The sequence below is a fragment of the Glossina fuscipes genome, unplaced genomic scaffold, assembly GCF_014805625.2.
Source record: "Glossina fuscipes isolate IAEA_lab_2018 unplaced genomic scaffold, Yale_Gfus_2 2, whole genome shotgun sequence".
Taxonomy (NCBI): Eukaryota; Metazoa; Arthropoda; class Insecta; order Diptera; family Glossinidae; genus Glossina; species Glossina fuscipes.
The window spans coordinates 11,426,764-11,443,150 of record NW_023998416.1 but is presented as its reverse complement, the minus strand read 5'-3'; the positions used below and the strand labels follow the sequence as shown (position 1 = coordinate 11,443,150).

General features: G+C 32.8%; 1 protein-coding gene across 1 annotated transcript in view; it reads left to right on the top strand.

The window, feature by feature from the left end:
• LOC119632917 (ABC transporter G family member 18) overlaps positions 1 to 16,374 on the top strand; it is a 48,366-nt gene extending 31,992 nt beyond the window's left edge. The window contains exons 11-21 of the mRNA XM_038026070.1: positions 1,193 to 1,351; positions 1,436 to 1,776; positions 9,621 to 10,042; positions 12,875 to 12,992; positions 13,060 to 13,249; positions 13,311 to 13,451; positions 13,550 to 13,793; positions 13,868 to 14,002; positions 15,122 to 15,598; positions 15,665 to 15,921; positions 15,997 to 16,374. Of these exons, the coding sequence (XP_037881998.1) occupies positions 1,193 to 1,351; positions 1,436 to 1,776; positions 9,621 to 10,042; positions 12,875 to 12,992; positions 13,060 to 13,249; positions 13,311 to 13,451; positions 13,550 to 13,793; positions 13,868 to 14,002; positions 15,122 to 15,598; positions 15,665 to 15,921; positions 15,997 to 16,341 (2,829 nt within the window). The 3' untranslated portion in view covers positions 16,342 to 16,374. The remainder of the gene's footprint in view (positions 1 to 1,192; positions 1,352 to 1,435; positions 1,777 to 9,620; positions 10,043 to 12,874; positions 12,993 to 13,059; positions 13,250 to 13,310; positions 13,452 to 13,549; positions 13,794 to 13,867; positions 14,003 to 15,121; positions 15,599 to 15,664; positions 15,922 to 15,996) is intronic.
• Positions 16,375 to 16,387: the final 13 nt, after the last annotated feature.

The window sequence follows — 16,387 nt, the reverse complement described above, 5'->3', positions numbered from 1 at the left end:
CGACCGTACAAAAATATTCTTAAAGCTTCGAGTAGTTCACAAAAATCGTTTGACTGAGTAGTTTGAAATATTAAAAAAAAAAAACAACAAATAAGTTGATCTAATCTTAAAAATCAAATAATCCTGAGGTTATCCTCATCCTCTTATCTTAATTGTTCAAGATGTATCTTTGTTCCGATTAAACTCCTAATAAATTTCCTAATGTCTCATAATTATCTTGCAAGAAGAATTCTCTAACGATCTATCAGATCAACGAGCGATGTATCTCGTTGGAAAGTAAGGTGACTCTACTATGCATTCAAGCCTTCAGTGAATTCTTAATTCAATGCCGCATCTGCGAACGTAATTTTTCTGCTATTGTTTAGCGTTTCCTTTGTTTTACATATCATTATAATTTTAGAAATACATATATTTTTTCCCAATGAATAATTTTGAAGTGAGTAATCTGAACGCAAAGTATCATCATCGGGATGGGATACGAAAAAGAAAGAAAAGAAAAACGAAATTATAAAAAAACACATTCACACATTCAAAAAAACACTAAATACTCATCTCTCTTACATAATATTGCAAGCTATCAGATAATCAAAAAAAGGATAGGCTTACCTTGGTTTGCTCCGCAAAGCTAATTTATGGACTTAAAGGCCTGCGAGTAATAATGGAGTTTTTTGAATCTGGAATAGAGGAGAGGCTAAAAAGCTGAACATGGACACACGAAAAATAATCCATTGAAGTTGTACCAGAATGAAAAATAATCGAGGGCAGCATACTACCATCTGTCCTCCTTAAGTACCTGATAAGACAACAGCCCGAGGGGTCTTTATAATCATCTGGAAATGCTTTTGTCCCTTTCTTCTTACACCTGAACAAGACAGAACTTTAGCAGATTGCTAATTAACTGTCTGTCTGAACAGCTTCCGCTAACTGTTCCACTACATCTGGAAATGCGGCAATGTTCCATCGAATGAACTGAACCGTAGGTTATGTACCCGCTTCATTTTCTTTGAAAATGTTCAGTAATTCCCAAACACCACGAAACTTACTTTAAAAGCGATTTTAATAATTTTTCAAATTTGTTTAAATTGATCGTGAATTCCGAAGATCCAAAGCAAATCGAAAGTGATTGCCTCATGAATGATTTATTTATCTGGTTCTTTTACTTACCGTCTGCTTATATTTGATCTAATTTCAGTGCTTTTGTGTGATATGCTATGCGGTTATAAGTTTACACTTAACCGGCAACGATTTGTACGATGACAATCGTGTTTACTATTTCGTATGTTTTTGCGTTATGATCTCGATATGTGCCCAGGCCTATGGACTTCTTTTCGGAGCCACTTTCCCAATTAAGGTAATTTTCATATTAAAATAAAAATTTGTTTATTTTGTTTGGTTTTTTTTTTTTTTTTTTTAATTTCACTTTATATTTTTACAGATGGCGGTGTTCTTAGGTCCTATATATGCCGCTATGATGTCATTCTTTGGATTTTGCTCGGGATATGTTGATGTCACGCCAATGTTTCGTTGGATGTGGCATATTAGTTATAGTCGGGCCGGTTTACACGGTATACTGAATACACTCTACGGCAGAAATCGAAAACCATTATATTGCCCGGATGATATAATTTATTGTCATTTTCAAAAACCGAAAATATTTCTAAAATTCATGAACGTCGACGATCTCAGCATGTTAGATTCTTTTAGCACATTGTTTATATCCACCGGTATTGTTTATCTACTAATAATAATAATTTTATGGTATAAATTAAGCAAACGGTAGATTATTTCCCTTATTTATTATTTAATATATCATATTTTGCATCAATTATCATATAATATTATTCATAATTCATGTTAGAAAAATAAAAAGAAGAAACAAAAAAATGTAAGGCTGTAACGTAAAAATAGGATAATAACTGGTGTCAGTTGAATAAATTAAAAATTATTCATAAAATGTTTAAGGTCTAAGGTATCCTAAATAACCGACAATATTTGAATTCAAAATTCTTTTCTTTTTTTTTCTTTCGCTTGCACCATTTGAAAGCCAAATATTAGTTTACACTTTGGTTGTTATTATTATGTTTTTTTTTTTTTTTTTTTTGTTTAAACTTTCTTGCCGATTTACTCTGTTAAAAATTTGTTATTTTGTGATTTAGCTTTAAGCAGAAATGTTTACAAATTTTGATAATTTATGTTTGCGTTTTCATATTTTTTTTTTATTAATAAAAATAGCAGTAATTAAAAAAAAAAAAAAAATACATAAAAGAGCATTTTTTTGGCTTTTAGGCACAACTTGAATATCTATGCAAGATACTAGCGTTTATTAGCACCTAAGTACCAGTAAGTATTTATCATTCAATGGTATCGAACATGTTGCCATTCTTTTCTTTTGTAGGTCAAATTGTCGTTGCTTCGGCTGTCTATTGGATGCCTCTCGAACAATCGAACAGATCAAAAAAGTTGATAAATATCAAATTGTGTCCGATGAGATGCACACATAGCTAATAGTTTGGTCTAATGGACACAAAGGGAAACGTATACAATAACTTCACTACTGACATGTGTCCACCTTGCGTCGTGTAATTATTAATCGTCATTTGATGAACGTATATTAGACGGATGTTATTATGCCGCAACTTTGGTTGTTGAACAACTATTTTTATCGCGTTCTGTCCGCAGTTTTTGTTTTCCAATACAGATTATTTGCAATTCAGTTATTGTTTTCTCGCTAATTATATATACGCCTATAATTTATTCAAAAGCAAAGTTTAGCATTCGATTTTCTGTTTTTTTTCTTTTTTGTTGTTGTTTTTTTAAATTGACCAATGGACAATTGCGCATACTTTTTTAAGGTCGACCAAGAATATATATATATTTAACTAGTTAATTTTGTATGCCGAATGTATACGTCATGATCCGTCCATCCTTCTTTGTTGGATTTCCACATCAAATTTTGATTATTCATCATTTTTTCACTTGAAAAGGGCGTTTATTATGAAAAATTAGTATAATATATATCATGAATTGGTATAATATATATATGAAAAATTGGTAGAATATAATATGAATCAAAATAGTCTCCATTATTTTACAACATTTTTCGCAACATGGCGATATATTGGCGGGGAAAGTTATATTGGTTTGGCAGTTGTCCACCCACGGACTTACTTTCGCACTTCTTCAATTTTGCCGAACCGGGTGCCAGCCAAACCATGCTGCACCGATCTGAACAACTGGTAGTCAGGAGACGTCATGTCTGACAAGTACGATATGAATGAATGGTCGCCGTTTTCTTATAGTGAAGCAATTAAAAGTGATGTGCAGTTGTTGAATTCGTTATATGTAACGGCAATCGTCGTTTATTTCTTATAAAAATACAATTGATTTTGGTTTCAATACAATTTCGTGCGTTTATTTCTCATTAAAATACGACTGATTTTGGTTTAGATGGGTGTGATAGATCTTCCCATTCGAGCTGCAGCAGTGTATTCTGGACAACCCTTGCAACAAGTGGCCGAAAAATGGCATTTTCAATCAATACATGTCGCCACTTTAAAACCCTTGACCGACAATAAAAGATATGATGAACCAACATCACCATAGTACTCTGAACGTGTTTGGTGGGCTTCGGCAGCAGATTTCTTCAAATAAACAATTAAAGTAATGAATCCGAATTTACGTCCGAGTACACTGAATAAATCAATACTATTAAATGGGAAACTGTTAGTTTATGTAGTGAAAGGTCAAACTCGTTGAATTCAACCTTCGCTGATCAACATTTTTGCAAACACCTAATATATTGGCCATAGTTTTTAGTATTTTAGAAAATAGTTTTGTCGTATTTTGTTAAGGCAACATATAATTTCATGCTACACATATTCTGTGTGTGACGAGTATAGTTGTCACATAATTTAAATGAATATTATTCAATTAGATCGACGTAATTAACTGATTGATAAGCGACGTCTTCGCAATTTAGATGTTACGCGAAGAAAGTCTCCAAAAAATGTATTTTTTTTCAATTTGCATATTGAGATGAGTCGTATAAATTATATTGCCTACTTTTAGGCAGACTTATAATTCATATTTTACTGTTCTCGATCTGCTTTCGATCAATTTCGTGGGCAATAGAAACTTTTCTTTTAAGATTTTCTTCACTCTTTCCCCCTTGACTGTGATAAGGAATTTATTAAATAAATAATTTGCTGTTTTCGTCGCCTTTTTAATGAAGACGAAGTTTGCCAATTGATAATCGATTGTTGCTTAATTTGACATACCCACAAAATACGGAACAAAGGCATTACAACGTATTAGGTTGACAAGAAAGTTCTGATGTATCTTGCAATCTGTAGGTTATTTTAATTGCCAGATTTATGTAAACAGGTGGAAGGCGTCATGCGCGATCCTATTACGATATAGGAGGACTACTTTCAATACCCTTCATAAACTGTAATAGATGCAACACATTTAAGACTTAATGGTTAGTATGAGTTCCGGAAAGGAAGCTTGTAAAAATTAATGTGACACGTTGGAAAGTAAAGTTCTTGTTCGGATCTGCCGAAGATATTTTGCAAATTTCGTTCCGCTCGTTTTAAGCTCTGGGTGATATTGAAACGTTCCCGGCGACGTTGAACAGTAGTCCATATCTTTGCATTTGCAAAGGAACTCGGTATCCACCATTCGATTGTTGACGAACAAGTCAAACATATTTGAATACATATATATTATTTAAAATGTGACAGCACTTTTGCCCCAACCTAATATATACATTCCGACATTCGAAAACATTTTAGTCATACTTGTCGTTTTGTCTTTTCATTCTTTTCTTAAATTAATGTCTGTGTTTTTGTTTGTTGGAATTCGGCTATAAGTGGCAATTCATATAAATAGCTGAGGACAAGTGCATATAAACTTTATATTTGTAGTAAAATTAATAGAAATTGTATGATGTTTATAGTTTTATCTTGTGGAATGAGTATATCATAAACTACCTGACTCTGATCTGATGGGTCTTATGAAAGTTGGAAGCATAAAATTGATCAAAAAATACCAAGACTTTGTTAATTTATTAAACAGTACCCTATAAAGTAATCGCTAATACATCAAATCGTAATTAATGCAAAACTTTACCATAATTAAGTCGCTTGGAACAAGTGCTTGTATAACATCTTTGATTTACTTTTTGATCCCTTAGTATTTTTTCTAGGGGAAAAGGGAAGTGTTTTTATGTATTCATCGACGCCTGTAGACTGTTGTTTATGTAGTTCGGACTTTTCTTAAGGAAAAGGCATAAGATGAGGTAGATTAATTTTGACTGATCTAAATAGTAACTCTCAGGTATTTACTATAATCTAATTTCTATTGTTTTAGTATCGGAATATAAATTGACCTTTAAGATGTCTTACGCATCAAATATGTTCCTTTTTCATTGATTAGCAATTTTTAATCATAGCGTACATTGCACTTTAAGAACTTTAACCCTAAACTGACTACGAGGAATGTTTGAGTCCCATTTGAAATTAAAATTTTGCGATTGTCTTATACCGCATTTCTGAGAATTGTTGTTTTTAACTTTACTTTAAGTTGACAAGTAACACTAAAAAAAAAAACAATATTTAAATTCGAAGTTGGCCACGATATCAAAATTTCACTAATGCACATGTGAGTCACAGTCTTACAGAGCACTATTACGTTATGCTTTGGAACAGGCTGCGCACGAGCGAAATCAATCTTTATGCAAATCGTACAAGACATGTCTTAACTTGCATTCAGTCATTTTGAAATTATATAGAATTTATATACATTTGCCCCTGTCGTATACAGGCACTGCCCAAATAGTAGATGTGTGCGGATAAGGTAATTTCTATATCAACTTGTACGGATCTTCAAGATTTCTTCATTGATTACTACCGGTTAACAGCTTGCACTTTTTAATTAATTGATCTCAGTTTTGAGAAGCGTAGCTGCCTAGTTCTGAGTAGTTTTTTGACAGACTACAAAGTTATCAATTGTTAAAGCTTAGCCAATGCAAAATGAATTATTTACCCCGCTTAGGGTTCTTCGCAATAATGTAAACATGATTCGCAAGCTGATTAGTATATCTTTCTCTATACTTAGTGTATTTATCAACTTTTGTACATCGCCAACCTCACGCCTTGATGATAATAATCAATAAATGGCTGAGTGATCGACTCGGTGTAAGCAGTCAGGCTGGCGCTAGTTTTGTTTGATGACATTTTATTATAGTTTGCGCTACTGTGGGTGAAGTTTTGTTGTATTAGATTGTTGCGTTATGCGTTATGGTTGTTTATTCGCTTCTAAGTCGTTCAATTGAAAAATGTATAACAAATACTTTTGAAATTTTATAAAATATTTCTCACCTAAGAGCCGTTAATTTTATAGCAAAATGTTTCATTTAAAATCATTATTCAGAATAATTGGGAGAGCCTTCTATAAATCTAGGAACTCTAGAAACTGAGCTGCTTAATTGCTTTTAGAAACATAGCAAAAGAGATAGAGAGAGAGAGAGAGAGAGAGATTGAGAAATTGAAAATTTTAAAATGAGTACAAATTTGAATATTGTCAGCTGACGTATTTGACTATTGTTTCGTAATCCATCATAACATAACAACCCATTTATAAATGCTAAGCATATATATAAAAAAAAAAAGCATGTAAATGATAAGACGGCATTCAAAGTAATTACGAGCAAAAAAAAAAAAAAAAAAAATTTTTTACCCAATAAAAAAAAAAAAAAACTAAAAAATATAGAAAATTTTGTTTTTTTTTTTTTTTTTTGGAATTGTTTGTTTAGTTACAAAATAAATCCACTAAACAACGAAATTAATTTTAGTTTAAAGTAAGTCAGCGTGAAGTTAAGAGGCATTTATTATATGCGCAGTCATTGTTTTTTTATTTTATGTTTAACATACTTTATGAAAATGTTAAAATAAATAAACAAAAAGAAAAAAAGTAATAATTTTAATATTAAATGTAACTATTAATAATGATAATGATGTCGCAATGTTACTTAATCAAAAAACAGTTAACACTTAAAAGAGATGAAAGTTCATTTAATCATTGCGATCATAAACAATGAAATTTGGAATTAAATAACTTTATAGTTGTTATTATAATACTTTTTAAATTATCTTATAATAATATTCAAAATTTGGGCCAAATTAAAAGCTAACGAGTGACGAAAATATTATAAATTATCAGTTATAGTGAAATTATATTAAAAAAAAAAAAATAAAAAATAAAAAAAAAGAAGAAATAAAATTAATTGCTTTAAAAACAACATCAATGAGTAAACAAAGTGAAACGAAACAATTTTTTTTTGTTTTTTTTTTAAATTTTTCTTTGAAAAACAATATTTATATGCGGACACATGCACCGAAAACAAAGGCGCGTAAATACATTGAGTGAGGCACTTAAATAGAACCATAATCGCTTGACTCAAAATTCATAATAACAACGGTTAACGAAATGTGAACGAAGAGTTAATTAAATTTCTTATTTAACGCCAAAAACAAAAACTTAGAACATTGTCCGCGATATCAGCTTTAGCCATCTGTGTTAGATAAACCAAAGCATATTATTGAAAAAATGTAGGACAGTATCTGAATCACCGCAAAAAACTTATGATAGAGAGAAAAACAATGGTTATCTGTTTCTTTTCAGCTTTCATTCGATATAGAAAACCGTGCCTTTGCACCGCGAAACGTTGGTTTTGATAATTTGCTTACCAGTACAAGTAATTAAATAAAGAAAATATATATAAGAAAATTACATTCGTCTTAGGGCGATTTTTGATGCTCGCTATTTTAAACCAATACTTATTCGTATTGCGGAGCTTCTTTAGTAAACGTGGGTTGTCGACAGAATCCAGTTTTAAGATGCATTTGCAGAACTTGTTGCTTTAACTTACAGCTTTCAGTTATAGTGAGCTGTTTTGTGGCCGGATGGTCCTTTACCGAAGAATGAAGGATTAATTAATTTCAGAGATCTCATAAAGTGTATATATTCTTGATCACCAGCAAATTCTGAATCGATTTAAGCATGTCCGCCTGGCCAACTGTGCAATGTCTATTGTGACGATTCTCCTGGCCGCAAAAGTGAAGCTATCTTCACTTCAAATTTAGCAGAAAAATTGGAAGTCTTTGCCTGCACATTCGACGGAGGAGATACGCCCACAACACCAAGTACACTGACAACACCTCTGCTATTCATAGTATTAAAAAATTGTTTTTTTTTTGCTCAGTACCTATAAACTACAGCAGATAAGTCTACCAAAATTTGAGCGCATTTTCTATAAGTGAGGCTGTAGTACAAGTAAAAAATGGGAAAAATTGAACTGAACCCCATCTAATATTTTATAATAGTGTAGCAAAATTTAATGTTTTCTTCTCAATATCTTTAAAAAGCGCAAAGGCAATCTTCAAAAATGCCATAGAGTAAATAAATTCTTGAACCGTTTCAAATTTGGAGAGTGCATAAAAATGGCCGCCTGTTCATCTACCGATCTGTTTAACTGTGCAGTATCTGTGGTACACATTGTCCCTTTCGCAAACTGCGAGGATATCGCCTACGAATCCGCAAAATAATTTGAAAATTACCTAAGCCGGTCAAGGACCTAAAGGCATAAGACAATTTAATTCTTTTCCTTTTCTTTAGTTTGTTTTAGAATAACGGTGATGGGTGTGTAAGATTCGACCATGACCAATTATAATTTTCTTACATGTTTTTATATTCACAAGTCATTTTGTGAAATAGTTTCGGAAACTCAAAAGGAAGCTTCGGAAAACCTCTAAGTTATTCACTTTGGAATTGATTGGAATCGAATTCTAAATCGTTTTAGACATGTGTGTCCGTCCGTCTAAATGTCTGTATAACAAATATTCTCTCGGTCACGCACATTAAGATATCTGGTTGACATTCGGTGTAAGCGTTGAAAGTTTCTCGTTTGCACTGATCGAGGATGAATACTCTGCAGATTACATCTAGTTATTATAGAAGAGAGGCGGAACGACAAGGAGACATATGTAGAGACTATAAACATATATACAAGTATATGACTTCATTTCCAAGTGTTATACTAAGAAGGAACTATAGTCGGGCTAATTCTGTCATTTAATTCAGTTCAAGTTTAAAATTTCAGTAACGTAGTTCCACTTGTGCATCCAAAATGCTGTACGCGTATAATCAGCAAGCAACTAAAAAACAAAATCATTTTTTCATACATCTAGAGTATTCGAGACTTCTCCCTTACTCTCTCATACTATGAAGAAACAACAGAGCGAGAGAGTTGCGAGTAAATAAAAACGAATATAAACAAAAAACGTATACAAAATATATATATATAAATATATAAAACTTATGCAGCAAATTACAAAGCAAAAAAAAAAAAGAATCAGTGTCGGCGAAAGTACGTTAAGCTTGAAGAGAAAAAAATTATGAATGAAAGAATATTTCGTCAATAATCTTGAACTTTAAACGTCTTGACGTTAACTCAAAACACTTTTGATCTTTAAGTTATAAACAAGCGAAGTATTCAGTAAAGTGTTTAGCGTGAAAAGTAAGTGAAAAATATTGACATAGCAATCTATTGGATAATAAATAAAAAGTAAAGCCATGGCCAGTAAGCTACCATGCTCCGACGAAGCTACCTCAAAGTTAGTGAAACAACACATTCAACAAACCGATGAAATCCCTTTGAATATCATGGCCAACGCCAGCGGAAGCAATGAAAACGCATTACCTTCTTCAAGCACAAATCTTAAACCGTTATTTCCGCACAAACGAAGCAACCTGCGTTTAAACATTGCTTGCACCCATAGAGCAAATAACACTGATTATAATTTATCGCCAGTGGGAATCGCTGATAGCGAGTGTTCGACATCCTCATCAAGAACAACAACAACAACAACAACAACAGGGGAAAGTGCAGCACATCCGACTGAGATAAACAAGACTATCAATCGTTTGAATATTGGCTTTGATAACTTGCGCTATTCTAAGCGTACGAGATTTTTTAGACACGGTAATTACAGCCTTATCTGCGTCGTTCCTATAGTTAACTGTTTCATTTTTAATTTTATTTTTTTTCCGACAAGTTCATGGTTTTTATAATTGATATAATTGTTTTGTTTTGATATTAAAACTGAAACGGGATTCAAGTACAATTTATGAAATTATCCGAAAGCCAGATATTGGATTAGTAAGAAACAAGTTCCGCGCTGACATCTACATATTTTATACTTAGTACGTGTGTATGTATGTTATTAATGACCATTAAAAAAAGCCATAGAGATTTTTATTTCTTTTGATTTTGTCAGTGAATTCGAAACTATTTTTGCCTCGTTCTAGTAGATACTTCGGACAAGTAGTTCCGCAAAACATTGCTAAAGGTGAGAAGTATTGGAAGCATTTCTTCCTCTTGTTCAGTTTTCTTCAGTTTTTTATCAATTTTTTTTAGTGCCTTTAGGTAAATTTACTTATTATGATTTGCACCCTTCCAACCGTACCTCTCAGAAGCACAAATACGACATACCCCGCATATTGTATCCTTCCGATCGTCTGCTTAATGCACGTAACCCATCGTTCTTTTAAATAAAGAATTAACATAAGTGACGAACATTTAGGAACAAAACTTTATTGTATCCTTTCGCTTGCAAATTTCTACCAAACTCGCAGAAAAGAAAAGAGCAAAATATGTCTCTGAGCAATAATCGATTTCAAGACATTTGCAAGACCTGGAAGGAAATTTCAAAGACTTTATAAAGTATATAATGTATATCGTAGATTAGTATCAAATACTAAGTCGATTTAAGCATACTTTGTCTGTCCCTCTGACCGCTTGTGCAACGTCTACTGCAAAAATTGTCCCGGCTGTCAAAATGAAGCTCTTGGCTATAATTGTGCCAAAAACATTGTACGTTGACGAATGGCGAAGTCCATTAAAGGGCCTACGATACCACGTAAACTGAGGGCTCTCTCTCCCTCTCTCTGATTTTGAAAGGGATAAAATTGTTTCCTTTGTTCTTTATTTACAAACTACAGCAGATAACACTATACAAGTTTGCACGTGTATTCTATGGGTGATCATATACTATAGGGTGCATAAGGAAAATTAACAAACAATCGCCCCCCCATCTGGGTGGTTAGCCGTGCTTTTCTAATATCAAGTTTGAGGAAGACACTGAATATTCTTCCACGCAGGTCGGCATTGAAAATGACCCAAATTGGTCAAGGTGAACGCCTATAATGCAAAATGAAACCAAGAACACTTCTCTTCTCCGAGTCTTTCGCTGATGATCCGAAAATTAAATAAAATGAAATTTTCACGTATATTTCGTAAAAATGGAGAAACTCAATAACACAATCACCTAATACTAGCAAATGTGCTGAATTGAATATTGATTTTTTAGCTGTTTGTTTTTTTTTTTTTTACCATAAAAATGGAAGGTACAAAGGATTCGGCATAGATGAGATGAATTTTCGTATTTATTTCTGTATGACTTTCTTTACAGATAACCTAAACAGCAACAAAAAGATCTTGCAGAGTGCAAATGCACTTAAATTGGCATAAATGCACGTGTGTGGTCTTGTGAGTTGCTATATACTACAGTATAAAAATAGTTTGATTTGATTAATTTTTTTTGTTCGTTCATTTACAATAATAATTCGAATAAATTTGAATAAAATCTAAGCTTACATTACTATATAAATGAAAACAAAATGTTTTAATTAAGAAAAAAACAAAAAAAAAATTTGAAATTCATTAGAATTGCATTGGCAGTGAATAATTAATTTCATTTGATTTACTTTGAATTTTTTGATGCTCATCATGCGCATCATACTGCATGTAAAATGCTAAATATATTCTGTTCAATTAGAAACAGATTAGACGACAGTCCTAAAAGACAGTCCTTAGACTTTGATCACAATTCATATAAATGTTTGCCTCTTGCTAGCAAATATTTGCGAGTAACTAATGCCGCCTTTTTAGAGGGTTCAAAGAATGCTTACAACGTACACTTACAACAGAACATACCATACATGCATACCTCTATTCGAAAAGCAATGCTCTTGATACATGCATATAATAAATATATTAATGCAAGAACTGCCGACGTTTTGTGTATATCTCGCAGTTTTATCGCATCCCGCGATAGTCTCTTATCATCCCCTCTTAGCCCTTCCATTTGGCACTTATTCAGGTTGATGCAGTCACATTTAGCAAATGATGGATTAATGGCTATTTCCCCTCCAAGCCGGAAGGCATCCATAAGCTACTCGATAAATGGCAAAAGACCGCAGAAAAGAAGAGAAAAGAGAAAGAAGACAGATAACGATTTTCGATATTTCAATTAACAAGTTTTGTAACAAATATATTTTAAGTAGAGCTGAATTTTATCAAAAAGCGGTAGGAATTTATTTATACATCTATTAAACATTCGTCTTCTAAAATCCTAAAGTCTTTCAAAGGTACATAGAAAGCTAAAACCTAATACAAATTAAAACTGTAAATATTATAAAAACCAGAAAATCTAAAAAGAAAAACAAAAAAAAATTAAAGATGATTTCATGTTAGTACTAAAGGGGTAACAATCTATGACAACATGTCATCATGAAAACTTTTATAAAAATGTTGAGTGTAGCTCTTCGAAAATGGAAACATAGTTCCGATCACATTCACAATTAAGAACAAATACATATATGGCGCGCTTAGGCGAGTTATTCGATGTCCTCGTCTTAAAAAACTCATTTCTTGTTTTTTATTACGTCATACACATCGTCAAAACAATTCGTTCAGAGTGCAAGTAAAAGTCGATTGTTAATAAATTAAAACGTTTTATACTCTATTCAACAGAAACCAAGACTATTCTAAATGGTTTGACGGGGCTTTTCCAGGCTGGTGAATTAACAGCGATCGTGGGCCCATCAGGAGCCGGTAAAAGTACCTTTCTCAATATACTTTCAGGCTATACGTAATGTAACCCTTCGTCACAGCTAATTGAATAAAAATTATTTAATATTATTAAAAATGTATTGCAGGACTTTTGGTTACAATGGCGAAGTGACTGTTAATGGACGACCGCGTGATATGAAAGCATTTAAATCGAATGTAGCTTTTATAACACAAGATACAAGCTTGCAGCCTTATCTGACAGTAAAAGAGGCGATGCATTTTGCGGCAAATCTTAAAATCGGTACACATTTGAAAAATTTCAGCAAACGAGAAAGGGTCAGTAAGCGTCCTGCTAGTATTGCATAAATTAAACCTTAAAGTTTTTTTCTTATAAAAGATTAATAAAATCTTAGAAGCGATTGGCATGTACGAAAACCGTAATACGCGTACCGGTCAGTTATCAGGTGGGCAGAAGAAACGTTTAGCCATAGCCATGGAATTGGTTAACAATCCACCCGTTTTAATTTTGGATGAACCGAACAAGGTACGTTATGCAATTAAGAAAGTTTTTTTTTTTTTTTGTATGACTTAAGAGTAATTATAAAAATAATTTGCTAATTAATTTCATGAAATATAACTAGCGGCCTTGACAGTTCCACTTCGAAGCAATGCATCTCTTTATTAAAAAAGTTGGCTTCGGAAGGACGTACTGTTATCTGTACTATACATCAGCCGAGCGCTTTGACATTTAAACTTTTTGATCATTTATACGCCATAGCGGACGGCAATTGTATTTATTCGGGTGGCATTGATAATTTACTCGTTTTTTTGAATGAATTAAATATTCCATGTCCGGAATTTTTTAATCCAGCAGATTACTGTAAGCCATCTTTAAACGAAGCATTTCTTACTTTCAATATCCTTTTAATTAATTAAACATCTATTCATGAACAGTAATGGAAATAGCTACCGATGATTATGGTCCACAAAATGATAAGCTCGTGCAGAAAATTCAAAACGGACGCAATAGTAAATATAGGCAAAGCAACGCATCTAACCGGATGCAATTGGAAGCAATGCAAACAATTGGTTAGTGAGACTAATGATGCATTTTCACATCTTTTAGCGAATAGTGATAAGCCACAAAAATTGTTACGGAAAATGCCATACCATTGGACTCAGGTTTTTGCAGGATAGCGTAAATATTATTCAAATTACTTTTCTTAGTAGCCCGATTTACAAGGAAATTATTTACGCTTAATTAAAGAAACGGAAATTTCATCGTTTCACAGTGATTTACTCTAGTGAGTTCATATGCACACGAAAGACTTTTTTCTGCAAATATCACGATTGATTGATTGATTTTTACGTTCAGCAAATTTTCTGCTTATATACCTTTAAAAACTAAACTTTAATATAGAGCTTAATTCCGATACCCCTTTGTTAACTGTTTGACATTTTGAGCTTCCCGGGAACAAGGAATGCTATTTAAGATAATGACTATTCGGAACACACCCTAGGATAAGATAGTAATCCTTATACACTTGCCATCGACATATGCAGTTACGTAGGAGTTATTAGTTCAATAACACTCAAAAGTACCCGTGAAAGGTTCTATAAAACATTTATTCTATTAATCGATATAACTTTAGATCGAATAGTTAAACTTGTTACATCATCCCTTAGACGTTCAGATAATGAAAAAGAAAAAAAAACTGGAAAAGTCAATCTTCTAAAATGTTTCCGTCAATAGCAATCAATCTTCAAGCAGCTGTTAAAAACTGCGATTATTCTTAGTGATAGATTCCTAAAATTTGTTTCGAATGGCTGCGGTATCAAAAAATTATTCCGTCCCTTTGTTTGAGCCACACTGTAAAGAAAAAAAATTTTTTTAAATCAATTTAATTATGGCCTCTGAGCTATCGCACAGAAATTATTGCTTTTTAAACATTTGAAGCTACACGTCTACAATAGATCATTAAAGTAGTTTAACAGATCAAGTTGGAAAGTCTGATCATGTCGTGTTTACACCATTACTAGGTACATTTTACCATCCGTCTACCGATCGGGTCTACAAAATGCTCATAATCACGAAAAAAGGTTGAAGCTTGAGGCTTGTGGCTTGAGGCTTGTGGCTTGAGGCTTGAGTCTTGAGACTAGTAAAAATTTAAGCTGGCCTGTTTTTTTTTTTTTTTTGCTCTATTTTAGATAAAATGATGTCTTCTGGTCTTATAACTCCTGTTAATGCTCCCGCACTGAATGCAGTACCTGCAAGGTCCGCGAAGAATGCTTATCGAAACGTTAATGATAATCCCGGACCTTCTCTAACGTCTATTAAGGAAACGCCAACAAATTTGATAACAAATTCGATTAACATATTGAATACCGCTACGAAACCGAAATTTCAATTCCATTCACCTAAATTGTGCAGACATCAGAATATCTATGCGACGCCATTCTATCACCAAATAAGCATTTTATTGATTCGAACATTTATAATATTATGGCGTGATCGATCTTTATCTGCGATAAGATTTGCAATTAGTTTCGTTACCGCCGTCTTGATCGGCTGGCTGTACTATGGTATTGGCAATGATGCCGGGAACGCTTTGAATAATTTTCGCTATTGCTTTTATTCCATAATGTTTATAATGTTCACAGCCTTTTCTTCTATTTTAGTGAAATGTAAGCGACAAGCATTAGTAAATAGCGAGAAAACATGATCTTCATCAGATTATTTGTTTATTTTAGTTCCCTTAGAGTTACCGATTTTATGCAGAGAACACTTCAACCGTTGGTATTCATTGAAAGCATATTACATAGCCATGACTTTGGCTGACATTCCTATGCAATTATTATGCACAAGCATTTATATTATTATAACTTATAAACTAACTGATCAGCCAGCTGAATTATTTCGTTTAGTATTATTTTGTACGATTGTGTTTCTAACAGCATTGGTGGGCCAAAGTATTGGTTTGGCTATTGGAGCTTCATTAAATATCAAAGTAAGTATTTGCTTACTATAAAAACACAATACACAATTTCTATTATATATCTGGATTACATTTTCGATATTTCAGATCGCTGCTATTTTGGGGCCATTTCTGCTTTGTCCTTTTCTTATGTTTTCCGGGTTCTTTCTGCAAGAAAAGGATACATCGCGAGCATTAAAATGGCTATTCAAAATTTCATTCCTCAAGTATAGCTTTGATGGTTCCGTATTATCGATATTTGGCTTTGAACGCTCTCATCTCCCCTGTAAGGATATCTATTGTCACTATTCAAGACCGAGATCCCTTCTGAAGGATGTTGATATGCTGGGCGCCAACTATTTGACATCTACAATATTTTTAATCTTTATATTTTTAAGTTTACGTATTTTATCATTTTACATTATGTCATTCCGTTTAAGATTGTTTCGATGAAATGCGCTCCTCTCTCTCTCTCTCTCTCTCTCTCTCTCTCTCTCTC